The sequence below is a fragment of the Eretmochelys imbricata genome, chromosome 1 (assembly GCF_965152235.1).
Source record: "Eretmochelys imbricata isolate rEreImb1 chromosome 1, rEreImb1.hap1, whole genome shotgun sequence".
Lineage (NCBI taxonomy): Eukaryota > Metazoa > Chordata > Testudines > Cheloniidae > Eretmochelys > Eretmochelys imbricata.
In genome coordinates, this window is record NC_135572.1 from 358,849,579 (window position 1) to 358,863,332 (window position 13,754).

General features: G+C 47.2%; 1 protein-coding gene across 3 annotated transcripts in view; it reads left to right on the top strand.

Annotated features, from left to right (window-relative positions):
- DENND6B (DENN domain containing 6B) overlaps positions 1 to 13,754 on the top strand; it is a 36,712-nt gene that overhangs the window by 10,442 nt on the left and 12,516 nt on the right. For all 3 annotated transcript variants that reach the window (XM_077837814.1, XM_077837831.1, XM_077837822.1), the window contains 9 exons: positions 1,263 to 1,343; positions 3,346 to 3,451; positions 6,992 to 7,071; positions 7,310 to 7,372; positions 8,067 to 8,122; positions 8,754 to 8,876; positions 11,172 to 11,267; positions 11,594 to 11,688; positions 12,306 to 12,371. In XM_077837814.1, the coding sequence (XP_077693940.1) occupies positions 1,263 to 1,343; positions 3,346 to 3,451; positions 6,992 to 7,071; positions 7,310 to 7,372; positions 8,067 to 8,122; positions 8,754 to 8,876; positions 11,172 to 11,267; positions 11,594 to 11,688; positions 12,306 to 12,371 (766 nt within the window). The remainder of the gene's footprint in view (positions 1 to 1,262; positions 1,344 to 3,345; positions 3,452 to 6,991; positions 7,072 to 7,309; positions 7,373 to 8,066; positions 8,123 to 8,753; positions 8,877 to 11,171; positions 11,268 to 11,593; positions 11,689 to 12,305; positions 12,372 to 13,754) is intronic.

Sequence of the window (13,754 nt, forward strand, 5' to 3'; positions counted from 1 at the left end):
CTCGTGCTCTCACAACACACACAGTCGCGTTGCTCTCCAGTCAGCAAGGGAACGGGGCCCGCTCAGAGATCGCACCAAGTGGTGCTAAAGAACTGCCAGGGGAGCAAGACTGCTAAAAAACTAGATGCTGTTCCTGGGAAAGTAATGCCTGATGTGTTAGAAATGCCTAGATCAATAGAACCTTGACACGCCAAGGAATAGTAGGCCTGGTCCACTGTGCTGGTAATTGGACTCCATCTCTGTCCCCGTGCCAGTTGTGGGAATTTAAGGATGTTGTAAATGTCAGATAGCTGTAACGGATTTTTATTAAATCCTGTGGGGTTTTTTTTTGTTTTGTTTTTTCCTTACAAGCTCTGTCCTTCAGGTCCTTCGTCAAAGCTACTGTCCTGGCTAAAGCCAGAATGATGTTCACTTAAGAGTTTGTCTGGAGAGAGTGCTATTGAGCGGTGGAGGGCAGGCATTTCTTCCTCTCAGGAGGAGATGTGTTGCCCCCACAGCACTCCAAGCCCTTCTCTATCCAGAGAGTGAAGCTGAAAAATCAGATAAGAGCTTGGTACATAGCAACAGGGAGTTACCAGGATTAGATCACTGGGCAAGCCCAACTGGTTTATTTCAATGGGAACAGCAAGTAACCCTTTTAATAAGGGCCACAGATGAAATTACAGTAGTGGGTGTAGTACAAGGGGCTGGGTGACACCCTGGAGTTCAACTCCTTATGTTGCAATTGTGTATTCAGTGGGCCCAGTCTCATCCCTACATGCCCATTTAATAAAATCTGCCATACAGTTTGTTATTGACAGTTGCCTCAAAGCGAAGACCAGGCCTGGAGTAGTGGAGGGTGCTGTAGTTCTGGGCTGAAGTGTACTTCCAGATCTGTGAGACGAGCAGTGGTGGGCAATCTGATTGTGGGCCACAGGACATTTTGTTGACGTTGACCATCTGCAAGCATGGCCCCCTGCAGCTCCCAGTGGCCGCAGTTCGCTGTTCCGGACCAATGGGAGCAGCAGGCCACGGGGACGTGCTGGCCACAGCTCCCATTAGTCGGGAACGGTGAACTGCGGCCACTGGGAGCTGCAGGGAGCTGTGCCTGCAGATGGTCAATGTCAGCAAAATGTCTTGCAGCCTGTAATCAGATTACCGTAATGGGCTGCGAGTGGCACACGGGCCACAGGTTGCCCACCACTGGACTAGAGGGAGGCTCAAGACTGGTGACGGAGGTAGCAGGTTCCTTGACAATGGTATTGTTGACCTCTTTCTTGCAGCGGGAGTCAGCTCATTACTTTGGCTATGTGTACTTCAGACAAGTCAAGGACAGCTCAATGAAGAGAGGTTATTTCCAGAAGGTGAGTATTGAAACTAGGTAGGTTGCTACTTTAAAGCAGTATATAGCTGTAAAATGGCATCTATCCATAGTTCTTAACAATCTCACCCTTCCCTTTAAAGACACCAGAAATGTTCAAGGAAACAGGAAGGGCCACAGGGAAAAAAGCTGCCACAGCTGGATTACGTGGAAAGCATAGTCCAAAACAAACCTGCAAGAGGCTGCCATACTAGATAAATCATGTAACCAGCGATTTACAAACAGTCAGTGCCATAAATTACTGACAAATCCCTGAAGGAACACCTCCCTTCCCATACACTCCAGCTTCAGGAGCTCAGAGATGGTGTATTTTGTTATTTGTATGATGGTGGCACCCACGATGTGTTGGACACTATCCAAACGTAGGGGAATACACAATTGGTGCCTCAAGGAGCATGGAATTTCAGACTAGTTCTTTTTCTCAAGTCTAGTGAAGGAAGATTTTCCAATTCATTGCAGGCATCCATTTCTCTTTCTTTTATCTTTATCCATTGAATTACCAGTTTTGTTTTGATCTTCCCATCAAAACTAAAATGACCTCCTGTAAAAGAGTTTGAACCAAAGGGGAATGAATATGCTTTGCAATAGGCCAGTCTGATCATTTGACAGAAGAGTGAGGCTGTTTTGCCCCGCCATCCGATGAAGTGAGCTATAGCTCACGAAAGCTTATGCTCAAATAAATTGGTTCGTCTCGAAGGTGCCACTAGTCCTCCTTTTCTTTTTGTGTTTTGCCCCTGTAATTGTTTTGTGCACTACTCCTCTTCTATCCTGCTCTGTGCTCGTATCCTGGAGCATCTTCCAAAGAGCACTCTTTACACACTCATCAACTTGTATCCCCAGTAGAATAATGGATCACTCACAGAGAAAAACAACACTTAAGATCAGGAGGATAATGGAAAATTGGACAGCACTGGAGAGTTTATGTAGAACGGCTCTTGCCAGGCTTTTGCGATTGAAGTACAACAATAGAGGGTAAGGTGAAAGTATTGGATATAACACCCTGTCACACTAAGGGCTACTCTGCACTTCGTCGGCACAGCTGCACCAATGCACTTGCGCCACTGTAGTGCGTCTGGCGAAGACATGCTATGCTGACGGGAGAGCGCTTTCCTGTCTGCATAATTACCGCACCTCAATGAGAGGCGGAAGCTATGCCAGCGGGAGAGCGTCTCCTGTCAGCAGCATGGGGTGGATATTGCTTTAAGTCGATGTAACTTGCGTTGCCTGGGGGGGATGGTTTTTCACACCCTTGAGCGACGTAAGTTACATTGACTTAAGTGGTAGTGTAGAGAAGCCCTTAGATGGGAGTAAAACGGAGGGCTAGACCCAATGGCAAAGTACTGAATTGGAGAAAGTGTCCAGTGGTTACTGAAAAGATTTGAGTTGGATCTTTGTGAATAATTTGAAAAGCAGAGTAAGCAGCATGCTGAGGGGATACTGAATTGGAAGGTGGTGTAAAAACTAATGACAGGGAGAGCAGAAAAAGCAAAATGACATTAACTTGGAAAAGTGATCTGTCATTTCCCTGATTCCTGCTCTGCTGATTTGCTCCTCTGTGCCTGGTCTCTAGTTCTACTTGGTACCCTACTCCCTCAGGTAGCTCCTGGTATGCTTGCACTGGCAGCTTCGGACCTACTGGCAATTAATGGCTCTTTACACTGGTGATCTTTTTTCTGCTGGGCTGCAGACTCGTCTCTTATGGTTGCAGTGGTCCCTAGTGGAGGGTGCTAGACTGGCTCCTTCCACCTTACAGCTGCTTCTACAGACATCCGGGCTCTTCCGTGAGTGTGGACGGCTGGAGAATCCAGCACAAAATAACCATCAAATGTTCCACAGACTGTGAGCACTGGAAACAACATTTTAGGCAAAATAGGTTCAGGTCCTGGGCTCCTGGCAAGAGTCCATTGTGGACCTCCGGCGGGCAGTGTCTGGGCACCTCTTGTAGATGGCGTGCTAGAAGTGCTGACGATGTGTATCTATTTCAGTCTCTAGTGCTGGTGTCACGCTTGCCTTATGTGAACCTCTTCCAGTCTCTGCTGCAGCTGATTGCTCCTGAGTACTTTGACAAGCTGGAGCCATGCCTGGAGGCAGGTAAGCAGAATGGGTGGACAGGAGGGTTTTGTAACGGGCATAAAAATCTAATATTAGTAAATGTGGAGGCTGCCATACAGGCGAGAGATGTATGCCATGGAAAATGGGAAAAACCATGGATAAGCAAAGTGTTGCAGAGCTGCACGTTACTAGTAGGGAGAAACATAAATTAGTTCCATTACACATGCACAGCTGTTGAGACCATTATTAAGGTTGGAAAGTCAAATGCTCAAAAGTTAGGACGTGCAAGATTTAAGGTGGTCTGTGCAACCTTAATTTGGATCCCTTGTGTGCACAAATTATGATAGTCTTTAATCACATGATCATATACTATTTTTTCCACATTCTCCCTGAGGCACAGAAAGAGTAAGGTCAAAAGTATCCACTTAATTTCGGCATCTAGTTTGAGAAACCTAGGACCTAATTTAATCAGAGTACTTAGTGTTATATATCACTTTGTGTATTCAAAGCACAGCTCCCCTTGACTTCAGTTGCTATTGTGAGAGCACAGGAATGACAGTCTCCCAGCTCTCAGTTATTGTCCCTGGACTTAGCTAGCCCCTAGGAGCCCAGAGCTGCTATGCATAAGAACGTAAGAGCGGCCATACTGGGTCAGACCAAAGGTCCATCTAGCCCAGTATCCTGTCTTCCGACAGGGGCCAATGCCAGGTGCCCCAGAGGGAATGAACCGAAAAGGTAATCATTAAATAATCCATCCCCTGTCCCCATTCCCAGCTTCTGGCAAACAGAGGCTAGGGACACCATCCCTGCCCATCCTGGCTAATAGCCATTGACCTATATACCAATAACCTGTCCTCCATGACTTTATCTAGTTCTTCTTTGAACCCTGTTATATAGTCTTGGCCTTCACAATATCCTCTGGCAAGGAGTTCCACAGGTTGACTGTGCGTTATGTGAAAAAAAAAAACACACTTTTGTTTGTTTTAAACCTGCTGCCTATTAATTCCATTTGGTGGTTCCTAGTTCTTGTGTTATGAGAAGGAGTAAATAACATTTCCTTATTTACTCTCTCCACACCAGTCATGATTTCATAGATCTCTATCTATTTCCCCCTCAGTCATCTCTTTTTCAAGCTGAGAAGTCCCAGTCCTATTAATCTCTCCTCATACAGCAGCTGTTCAATACCCCTAATACTTTGTTGCCCTTTTCTGAACCTTTTCCAAGTCCAATATATCTTTTTTGCGCTGGGGTGACACATCTGCATGTAGTAGTCAGATGTGGGCGTACCATGGATTTATATAGAAGCAACATGACATTTTCTGTCTTATTATCTATCTCTTTCTTCATGATTCCCAACATTCTGTTCGCTTTTTTGACGGCCGCTGCACATTGAGTGGATGTTTTCAGAGAACTATCCACAATGACCCCAAGATCGGTTTCTTGAGTGGTAAGAGCTAATTTAGACCTCATTATTTTATATGTATAGTTGGGATTATGTTTTCCAATGTGCATTACTTTGCATTTATCAACATTGAATGTCATCTGCCATTTTGTTGCCCCGTCACCCAGTTTTGAGAGATCATTTTGTAGCTCTTCGCAGTCTGCCTGGGACTTAACTATCTTGAGTAGTTTTGTATCATCTGCAAATTTTGCCACCTCACTGTTTACCCCTTTTTCCAGATCATTTATGGATAAGTTGAATAGGACTGGGCCCAGTACAGATCCCTGGGGGACATCACTATTTACTTCTCTCCATTCTGAGAACTGACCATTTATTCCTACTCTGTTTCCTATCTTTTAACCAGTTACCAATTCATGAGAGAACCTTTTCGCTTATCCCATGACCGCTTACTTTGCTTAAGAGCCTTTGGTGAGGGACTGTAACAAAGCGAAGACTCACCGGTGTGGCGCCTCTTGCTGGTCGTCTTGGGAACTAGCTCCTCAGTGTACAGAGGGCCCTCTGCAGGCCAGTGTCCCTTCTACCGCTAGCCCTGTGTCCCTTCTGGACCCCAGTGCCCTTTACCTCGGGGTTCTGCCCACCGCAGTACCCCCACTCTCTGGGTCTCCTCTCCCAGGGGAACACCCAACCCTCTAAGCCCACCTTGCCTCAGTGGCTACTGCCAGTCATCATCTAGCCCCCGCTCACTAGGCAGACTGCAGTCTGTAATAGCCACTCATCATTAGTAAGAGGTTAGGACGTGCTGCCTTTGCCTATCCTCGGGCTGCCGCTCTGCAGCCCCAGTACCTCTGTAAGCCTTCACCAAGGCCTGCAGCCTGGGGGTTTACCAGGCTGGAGCTCCCTTTGCCCTTTCCCAACAGTGCTCTACCTCAGGTACCTTCCTCTCAGGCAGCTAACCCTTCCCACTCCAGGGTTACAGTGACACTCCTCCTTCAGCTCCTGGCTCACAGCCCCTTTATCAGGGCCAGCTGGGCCCTGATTGAGTTGGCCACACCTGTGGTCAGCTACTCACTCAGCTTCCCACAGCTGTTCTCACTCCTCTTATATCAGGAGGGGAGTAACCACCCCGCTATAGGGACCTTGTCAAAGGCTTTCTGAAAATCTAAATACACTATATCCACTGGATCCCCCTTGTCCACATGCTTGTTGATCCCCTCAAAGAATTCTAGTAGATTGGTGAGGCATGATTCCCCTTTACAAAAACCATGTTGACTCTTCCCCCAACAAATTATGTTCATCTATGTGTCTGACAATTTTGTTCTTTACTATAGTTTCAACCAGTTTGCCCAGTACTGAAGTCAGGCTTACTGGCCTGTAATTGCCAGGGACTTCTTTGGAGCCCTTTTTAAAAATTGACGTCACATTAGCTATCCTCCATTAATTTGGTACAGAAGCTGATTTAAATGATTTCTAGGTTACAGACGACAGCTAGTAGTCCTGCAATTTCACATTTGAGTTCATTCCGAACTCTTGGGTGAATCCCATCTGATCCTGATGACTTATTATTGTTGAGTTTATGAGTTTGTTCCAAAACCTGCTCTAATGACACCTCAATCGGGGACAGTTCCTCAGATTTGTCATGTAAAAAGAAAAGCTCAGGTTTGGGAATCTCCCTCACATCCTCAACCATGAAGACTAATGCAAAGAATTCATTTAGTTTCTCCGCAGTGGCCTTGAGTGGCTCCTTTAGCATCTTGATTGTCCAGTGGCCCCACTGGTAGTTTAGCAGGCTTCTTGCTTCGGATGTACTTAAAAAAATCTTTTGCTATTACTTTTGGAGTCTTTGGCCAGCTGTTCTTCAAATTCTTTTTTGGCCTTCCTAATTCTATTTTTACACTTCATTTGCCAGAGTTTATGCTCCTTTCTATTTTCCTCATTAGTATTTAACTTCACCTTTTTAAAGGATGCCTTTTTGCCTCTCATTGCTTCTTTTACTTCATTGTTTAGCCACGGAGGCTCTTTTTTTGGTTCTCTTACTAGCAAGCAGAGTTAGAGACCTTGTCCTGTAATAAAGACCAGCAGCAGTGGTGATATGTTCACAGCAGAATTCACAGAGACTACCTAAATTGGCTGCCGTTGTCTCTCAAGTTAAAGTTTTGCCTTTGTCCATGTTTTTGCAGTGTGCAATGAGATTGATCAGTGGCCACCACCGGTGCCAGGGCAGACGCTGAACCTTCCTGTGATGGGAATTGTCATTCAGGTACATGCTACTGATATTTGACTCTCAAACGCTCAAGCCACAGGCATTGATGGACACTGAACCAGAAAGGTGGCATATTTCTTTTATACTCCTTTGGATGTTAATGTTCCTGATGGCTCTAAATTCTTTCCCTTTGTTCCTAGTCTCTGCACATTTAGACATAAACAGGAAGTTTTCCTGCCTGCCAGCTGAGCCCATCTCCCCAAATAACCTCTCTGTGTTCCTGTTTGTAACCCAGGTGCGAATCCCATCCAGGGTGGATAAACCCGGATCAAGTCCCTTGAAGCAGTTCAATCAAGAGGTGAGATGGAGAAGAAAGTGGTGTAAAATGGCCCAATAGCAAGCAGAGTCTAGATCACTGAGTAAGAGAAGGGTGCTGTAAAATTGGAGCTCTTGGAACTTGTCCAATGTGCTGCCTGGAACAACAGCTTCCTAAATATTCTTCTCACGTGTTTTCACTAAACTCTTCAAACTCCCACCAAGTAAGAATGACACTAACCCCTGCCTGGGCAGAGAAATCCCCAAGTGATGCTGCTTCAGCCTCCTGGATAATTGTACATCATTTCTCCTTGTTCTGCCATCTTAACCCCTGCCAATAATCCCTTCTCCTTTCCTCCTTTTTGCTATTACCTTTCCTGCATTTCTGGACTCTTAGCATCCACCACCTTCCCTGATTATCATTTTCCCAAGCTCTGCTTGGATTCAGTGGGAAGGTTTCTCAAGCTTGGAAGACAAGGGTTTTTTGGCTGGCTCCTGAGGTAAGAAGTGAAATTCTTACACGTTGACTGGTTCAGCAGTTTACCCCTGTCAGTGCTGTCCACGTTTGCTCCTAGCTTGGCTTTCCAAACATTATCTTTGTCTAAGCTTTTTGATGCTTTGGTACTTACTGTAGATGGAATGTCTTTCTGTGACTGAAGTGGGCAACTCAGAGTGACAGTAGTTTGTGCTCAGGACATTTCCATTCATTAACTGCCTTTTTTCTCTCTCCCATTCAGAATTTGTTACCAGCCCCGTTAGTTCTCCCCAGTGTTCATGAACTGGATCTCTTCAGGTGGGAGTTAGCTTCTCTCAACACACTCCTCCCATTCTACCTCCTTCCTCTCTGCTCACAATGCTCTTTAACTGAATAAGAGGTTATGGGTATTGAGCGTGATCTTGATACTTCTTATCGCTATAGTGCATCAGTCTGAATGTTGGGTTGGTGGGAGCTGCACAATGCTTAAGGGCATTAGGGAGCTTTGCATTGCATGTATGGGCTTTTTGTATGCACAACCACCTGGACCATAGAGACAGGAATTTCTTCCTGACTTTGGCTGGGGATCATCCTATGCCCTGGCAGATTGGTTACCCTTGAAATTTTTAATGTTATTAATATACTGTAGATCCTATTCCCTTTTACATGTATCTTATTTTGCGTAAAATATATCCAGTGAGCAGTGAGATCCACAGAGTAACTATATATTGCTTAAAATGTTTCCTTTTAACAGATTTGAAATGATTTACAGGAAGTGTGTGTGTGTGTGGTTACCTTGTGGAACTCACTGCTGCAGGATATTAGAAACCCATCCTAGATCTTAAATGTGCAGATGAGCAGCTGAATGTGCCTAATACTGGAGTCTGTTCTTTCAGGAACTCCATTTGTAGCCGTAGCCTTACCCTGTTACTCTCTCTTTCACTAACAGATGTTTCCAGCCAGTGCTAATTCATATCCAGATGCTGTGGGAGCTGATGCTACTGGGGGAGCCAATAGTTGTAATGGCGCCATCCCCTACAATTTCCTCAGAAATGGTTCTGGCACTTACCAGGTAATTTGTTTGAATCGCGAGTGACTGCCACAGGATACTATTAATTCTCCTCCCTTTAAAACCACTGCTCTGTCCAGTGAATTGAATCTGATCTAATTTGTGTATGCAAGTACAGTAACTCCTCACTTAACATTGTCCTGGTTAAGGTGGTTTCGTTGTTATGTTGCTGATCAATTAGAGAACATGCTTGTTTAAAGTTGCACAGTGCTCCCTTGTAACGTTGTTTGGCAGTCACCTGCTTTATCCAGTGCTTGCAGGAAGAGCAGCCCGTTGGAGCTGGTGGGGGCTTGGAACCAGGGTGGACCGGCAGCTCCCCTATCAGCTCCCCTAAGTTTCCTGTGGGGCAGCCACCCAGCAGGCTACCAATTTCCGGCAGTTCAGCTGTCCCTCCCCGCCACTGCCGTGTAATGCTCCTGCTCTCTGCCTCAGAGCTGCTCCCCGAGCCTCCTGCTTGCTATGTGGGGGCGGAGGGGAAAGAGGGGTGCTAATGTCAGGGTGTCCCCCTCCCCCCGCTCCTGTACCCCGTTTCCACTGAGCAGTGGGCGGACACGACAGGGCTCAGGATAGAGGGAGCTTGCTGGCAGCAGCTGCTGTCTCAACTTGCTGATCTACTTAAAAAGGCAATGTACTTAGAGTGGGGTCAGCATACTAAAAGGGGCAATGCGCCTCTCTCTCGCACGCACGCAGGGTGTGTGTCTTTGTCTCTCTCTGCCATGCTGTGTCTCCTCCCTCCATTCGTGCTGCCTTGTAGATTGTAAGGCTACGTTAACAACGTGTTAACCCTTGAGGGCTCAGCTGAGTGCTAGTTCATCGTTTAGCAGTAAGGCATTCCCTGGGAAATATCCCACCCTCTTCCACCCTCTGATTTCACCACCGCAACCAAGCTTCATAATCATGATTGCTGTGTATAGTATTAAATTGTTTTTTTAAAACTTTTACTGTGTGTGTGTGTGTATATCTATATATATAGAGAGAGAGAGAGAGAGTGTGTCTTTTGTTGGGCAAAAAAAATTTCCCTGGAACCTAACTCCCCCCATTTACATTAGTTCTTATGGGGAACTTGGATTCGTTTAACATTGTTTTGCTTCAAGCATTTTTCAGGCACATAACTACAACGTTAAGCGAGGAGTTACTGTATATGTGTAAAATAAGAAACCACATAATTACTACAGTGTTTAAAACAGTTCTGCTCTTATTCCATCTGAACCAGGAAGAGAATGGTGAGAATCTCCAACTTGATAGGGTTGGTAGTTCATGAACCAAAGTTTCCTCTCCCCAGTTTTGTATGCTGTCTCAGCAGCCAGAGCCGTCCCTTGGGTAGGGCGAATTGGGGTGACCTCTCCAGGCCCCGCGGGCTGGAGTGATTGGCCGGTGCGGTTGTTCCCGGAAGACACAGGTGCCGGAACTGTGGGGTGCGGGCTTCTGGCCTCAGCTCAGGGGTGGTGGTGGGGGAGGGGGAACAGGGGTAAGGGGGCTGGCTTTCAGCACCCCCACTATTAAAAATATTCCAGCACCACTGCCGGAAGACGAATCCGTCACTTTCGCAGGGCCTGCCATCTTGTTGGCGTTTAGCAGATACAGCACCTGGCTCGGCCACCCACGTTTTGGTGCAGCAAGTCCCCTGCCCCAGCCGGAGCCCTGAGCTGCCGTGGCGCTATGGCCAACAAAAGCCCTGCAGAAGGCGCCAGCAGGAGCAGGCAGTGCAGCACCAGGCCAGATCCATCCTGCCAGCCCAGCTGCCGATGCAGAGCGGGGGCCCCAAACCAGTGGTGGCTGGTTTGTCCTGGGCTCCGCACCCCCCTAGGGAGGGCCCTGTCAGCAGCACTCTGAGCCTATATGTGCACTTGGAGCTAGAGTGTGATCCCCATCTCAAGGAAACACACTTGCGCTAGCTCTCATAGAGCCAACTCACTAAACACAGAGCGCAGCCATGCCAGTACAAGCCACAGCAGGGGCTAATTGCCCTGAGTACGTACCCATGGGAGACCCTAGGCACATATTCAGGGTGGCTGGCTCCTCCTGCCACTTGCGCTGCCATGGCTACGCTCTACTTTCAGCATGCTGGCTCTGTCAGAGCTCGTGTGAGCGTGACTCCTCAGTCTGGTAATGACACCTCCAGCTCGAAGGGTAGACATACCGCCAGTTTAGAGAGGGAGGGAGGGGAAATCCTCCAGTGTGTTTCATCTGGCAGAGCAAAGCAGTGACCACTAGGAAACTGACCTGTCCCAAAATTGTTCCTCTCCAGCGTGAGCTGTCTTTCACGATGACTACAATACTCCTGTATTATTCTTTCAGCTGTCTCACCCCTCTTAAGTACTGCTGTGACTACCGTCCATATTTCACTATCCATGACAGCGAGTTTAAGGAGTACACCACCAGGACACAAGCCCCGTAAGTACCCTGGTTGTCCTGTATGAAAGGAACCTCTAGTCAGGAAAAACTTTTTCACTAGGAGGGTGGTGAAACACTGGAATGCGTTGCCTAGGGAGGTGGTGGAATCTCCTTCCTTAGAAGTTGTTAAGGTCAGGCTTGACAAAGCCCTGGCTGGGATGATTTAATTGGGGATGGGTCCTGCTTTTGAGCAGGGGGTTGGACTAGATGACCTCCTGAGGTCCCTTCCAACCCTGATATTCTATGATTCAGCACAAGCTGCATGAAGGACCTCTGTGGGCATTGTTGCTCTGGCTTCCACTTTAGTCTCAACCTTCTCTCTCTAGGCCGAACATTGTTGTGGGAGTCACAAATCCTTTCTTTATCAAAACACTCCAGCACTGGCCTCACCTTCTTCGGATCGGGGAGCTCAAAATGTCAGGTAAAGCTCTAACCGAAGCTTGTCTTTCTGCATTAGACTCAGAGGTTGACAGTGAGCTGGCCCATGCAGTGGTGTGTCTCAGCAACAGTTACATGTGCACATCTCCACCCCTCCGAGGATCGGGGACTCAGAGAGGGTAGTTCAGGCTGCTAGCCTGGGTGCTGAGGTCACAGCAGTTAAGGCAAAGTCTTAAGAAAATTACAACAAAGTTAGTTTTTCTTTCTTCTAAGCTTTAAGGAAATGGAAGATTATTCTTGGGAATGAAGATGGAAGGAAATAGGAGAGAAGTGCTTGGTAGAGAGACACTGGTTTTATTTTCTGAAAAACGAAGAGCGCTGCTGTAGGTTGGGCTGAGGAGTTCTTCTCTACACGACTCTTGTTATTACCTTTTATCCTGTCACCACTGTGGGCTGGCAGAGGCAGGTCTGAAAGCTCCCTGTAGCAGTTGGGATACCAGCACTAGCTTAGTATTCATATCACAGGAGGATACAGTTTAAGTTTTGCATGTTTGGCATGGATGGTCTAAAGTGCGAGTCCTCCCACATGTGTGCTGTGGCTATGAGGCTAGAACTGCAGCCTTTATAACCTGGTACTAGACCCTGTGTGTCTTTCCACAGGTGACTTACCCAAACAAGTCAAGGTGAAGAAACTAACCAAACTGAAAACTCTGGACACTAAGCCGGGTAATTCCCATTTAACGTCAGTTTTGGTTTAATTGCATTTATCCTTCCTCTTTGCTGAGTTTGAAGGCTTTGCAGCAATGTGTTTGTTGTGGGCATTGTCCTCTGCCTCAACTGAGAGCAACTCCAGGGCTGTAACTTCTTCCAGCTCCTCTGCTGCTGTGCAGTAATTCTGTACGGTTATATGAGTGTCCTTCCTGACATGCGCTCTCCTGAGCTCTCCATTGTTATTACTGGGCCATCTAAAGGCTTCTGATACAGAAAAAATCACAGAAAATGTGGAAGGCGGCCCCCCCACCTGGTTTTAGAAACCCCCCTTAGGGCGACTCTGTGTGAGGAAGGAGAAGCCTTGGAGATGGTAGAAGCCTCATTAGAGGTTTCTCCTGGTGGTCGTTGGGAGGTACTTGTGTAGCCCGATGTGTAGCTTTATAGCTCTGACCGGCTGAAGACAGTGGGGTTTAGCAGTGTTTTGTGGGGCTGTTCTGTCTTCAGGGGTCTGTGGCTGGACTGAATCACCAGTCTGTTCCCCCTCCCTTGGTGTGTCTACTCTTATCTCTGCAGTGCAGTGATACAACTCAAGCCTCGCTTCTGCTTCCCTTAACTCGCCCCATTGTGCCTAGGCATTGCAGCTCACATGAAATAAGAGGGCCCCTGACCCCAGACACAGGAGCTATATCAGCAACAATGAGACTCAGAGCCCAGGTCAACTGACTCAAGCTTGTGGGACTTGCCCTACGGGGATAAAAATAGTAGTGTAGACACTTGGGCTCTGAGACCTGCCCCTGAAGGGTTTCAGAGCCCAGGCTCTGGCTTGAGTGGGAACGTCTACACTGCTATTTTTAGCCCCATAGCACGAGCCTGAGTCAGTTGACTTGGGCTCAAAGACTTGCTGCCACGGGTCTTCATTTGCAGTGTAGACTTACCCTGAATCTTCACAGATTTGCAGGAAGTCTGGGGCTCTAGCCTCTTTGCAGTGAATTAGCATTTCTAAGGAAACATCAGTTGGTGGGAAGAGAGGTGTAAAAACACGTGCTGGGGAGCGACGCATCGGAATGTTTGACTTGTGTATAAGTTTCCTTTAATTGTCGCATCTGGTTAAACCCACTATGGGTGTTGGTTGGCTTGGCGTGCCTCAGGCCAAATGAGTCCTGAAAGTGGCAAAAAGCACCCATGTCCATCTGCACCTCTCCAGAAGACACTGCCTCATTCTTTCAGCCACCGACTTGGTCACAGTGATCCATGAGCAGGTGATAAACTCTCTATACCTAATACACTAACAAAGCCTCTCACTCTGAAAAATGCACAGCCTGCCCACTTAGCAACAAGATCACATGAATACATCGTGATGGTGCTCAACACTCTGCAGTGGCTCCCCACTGACAGTCC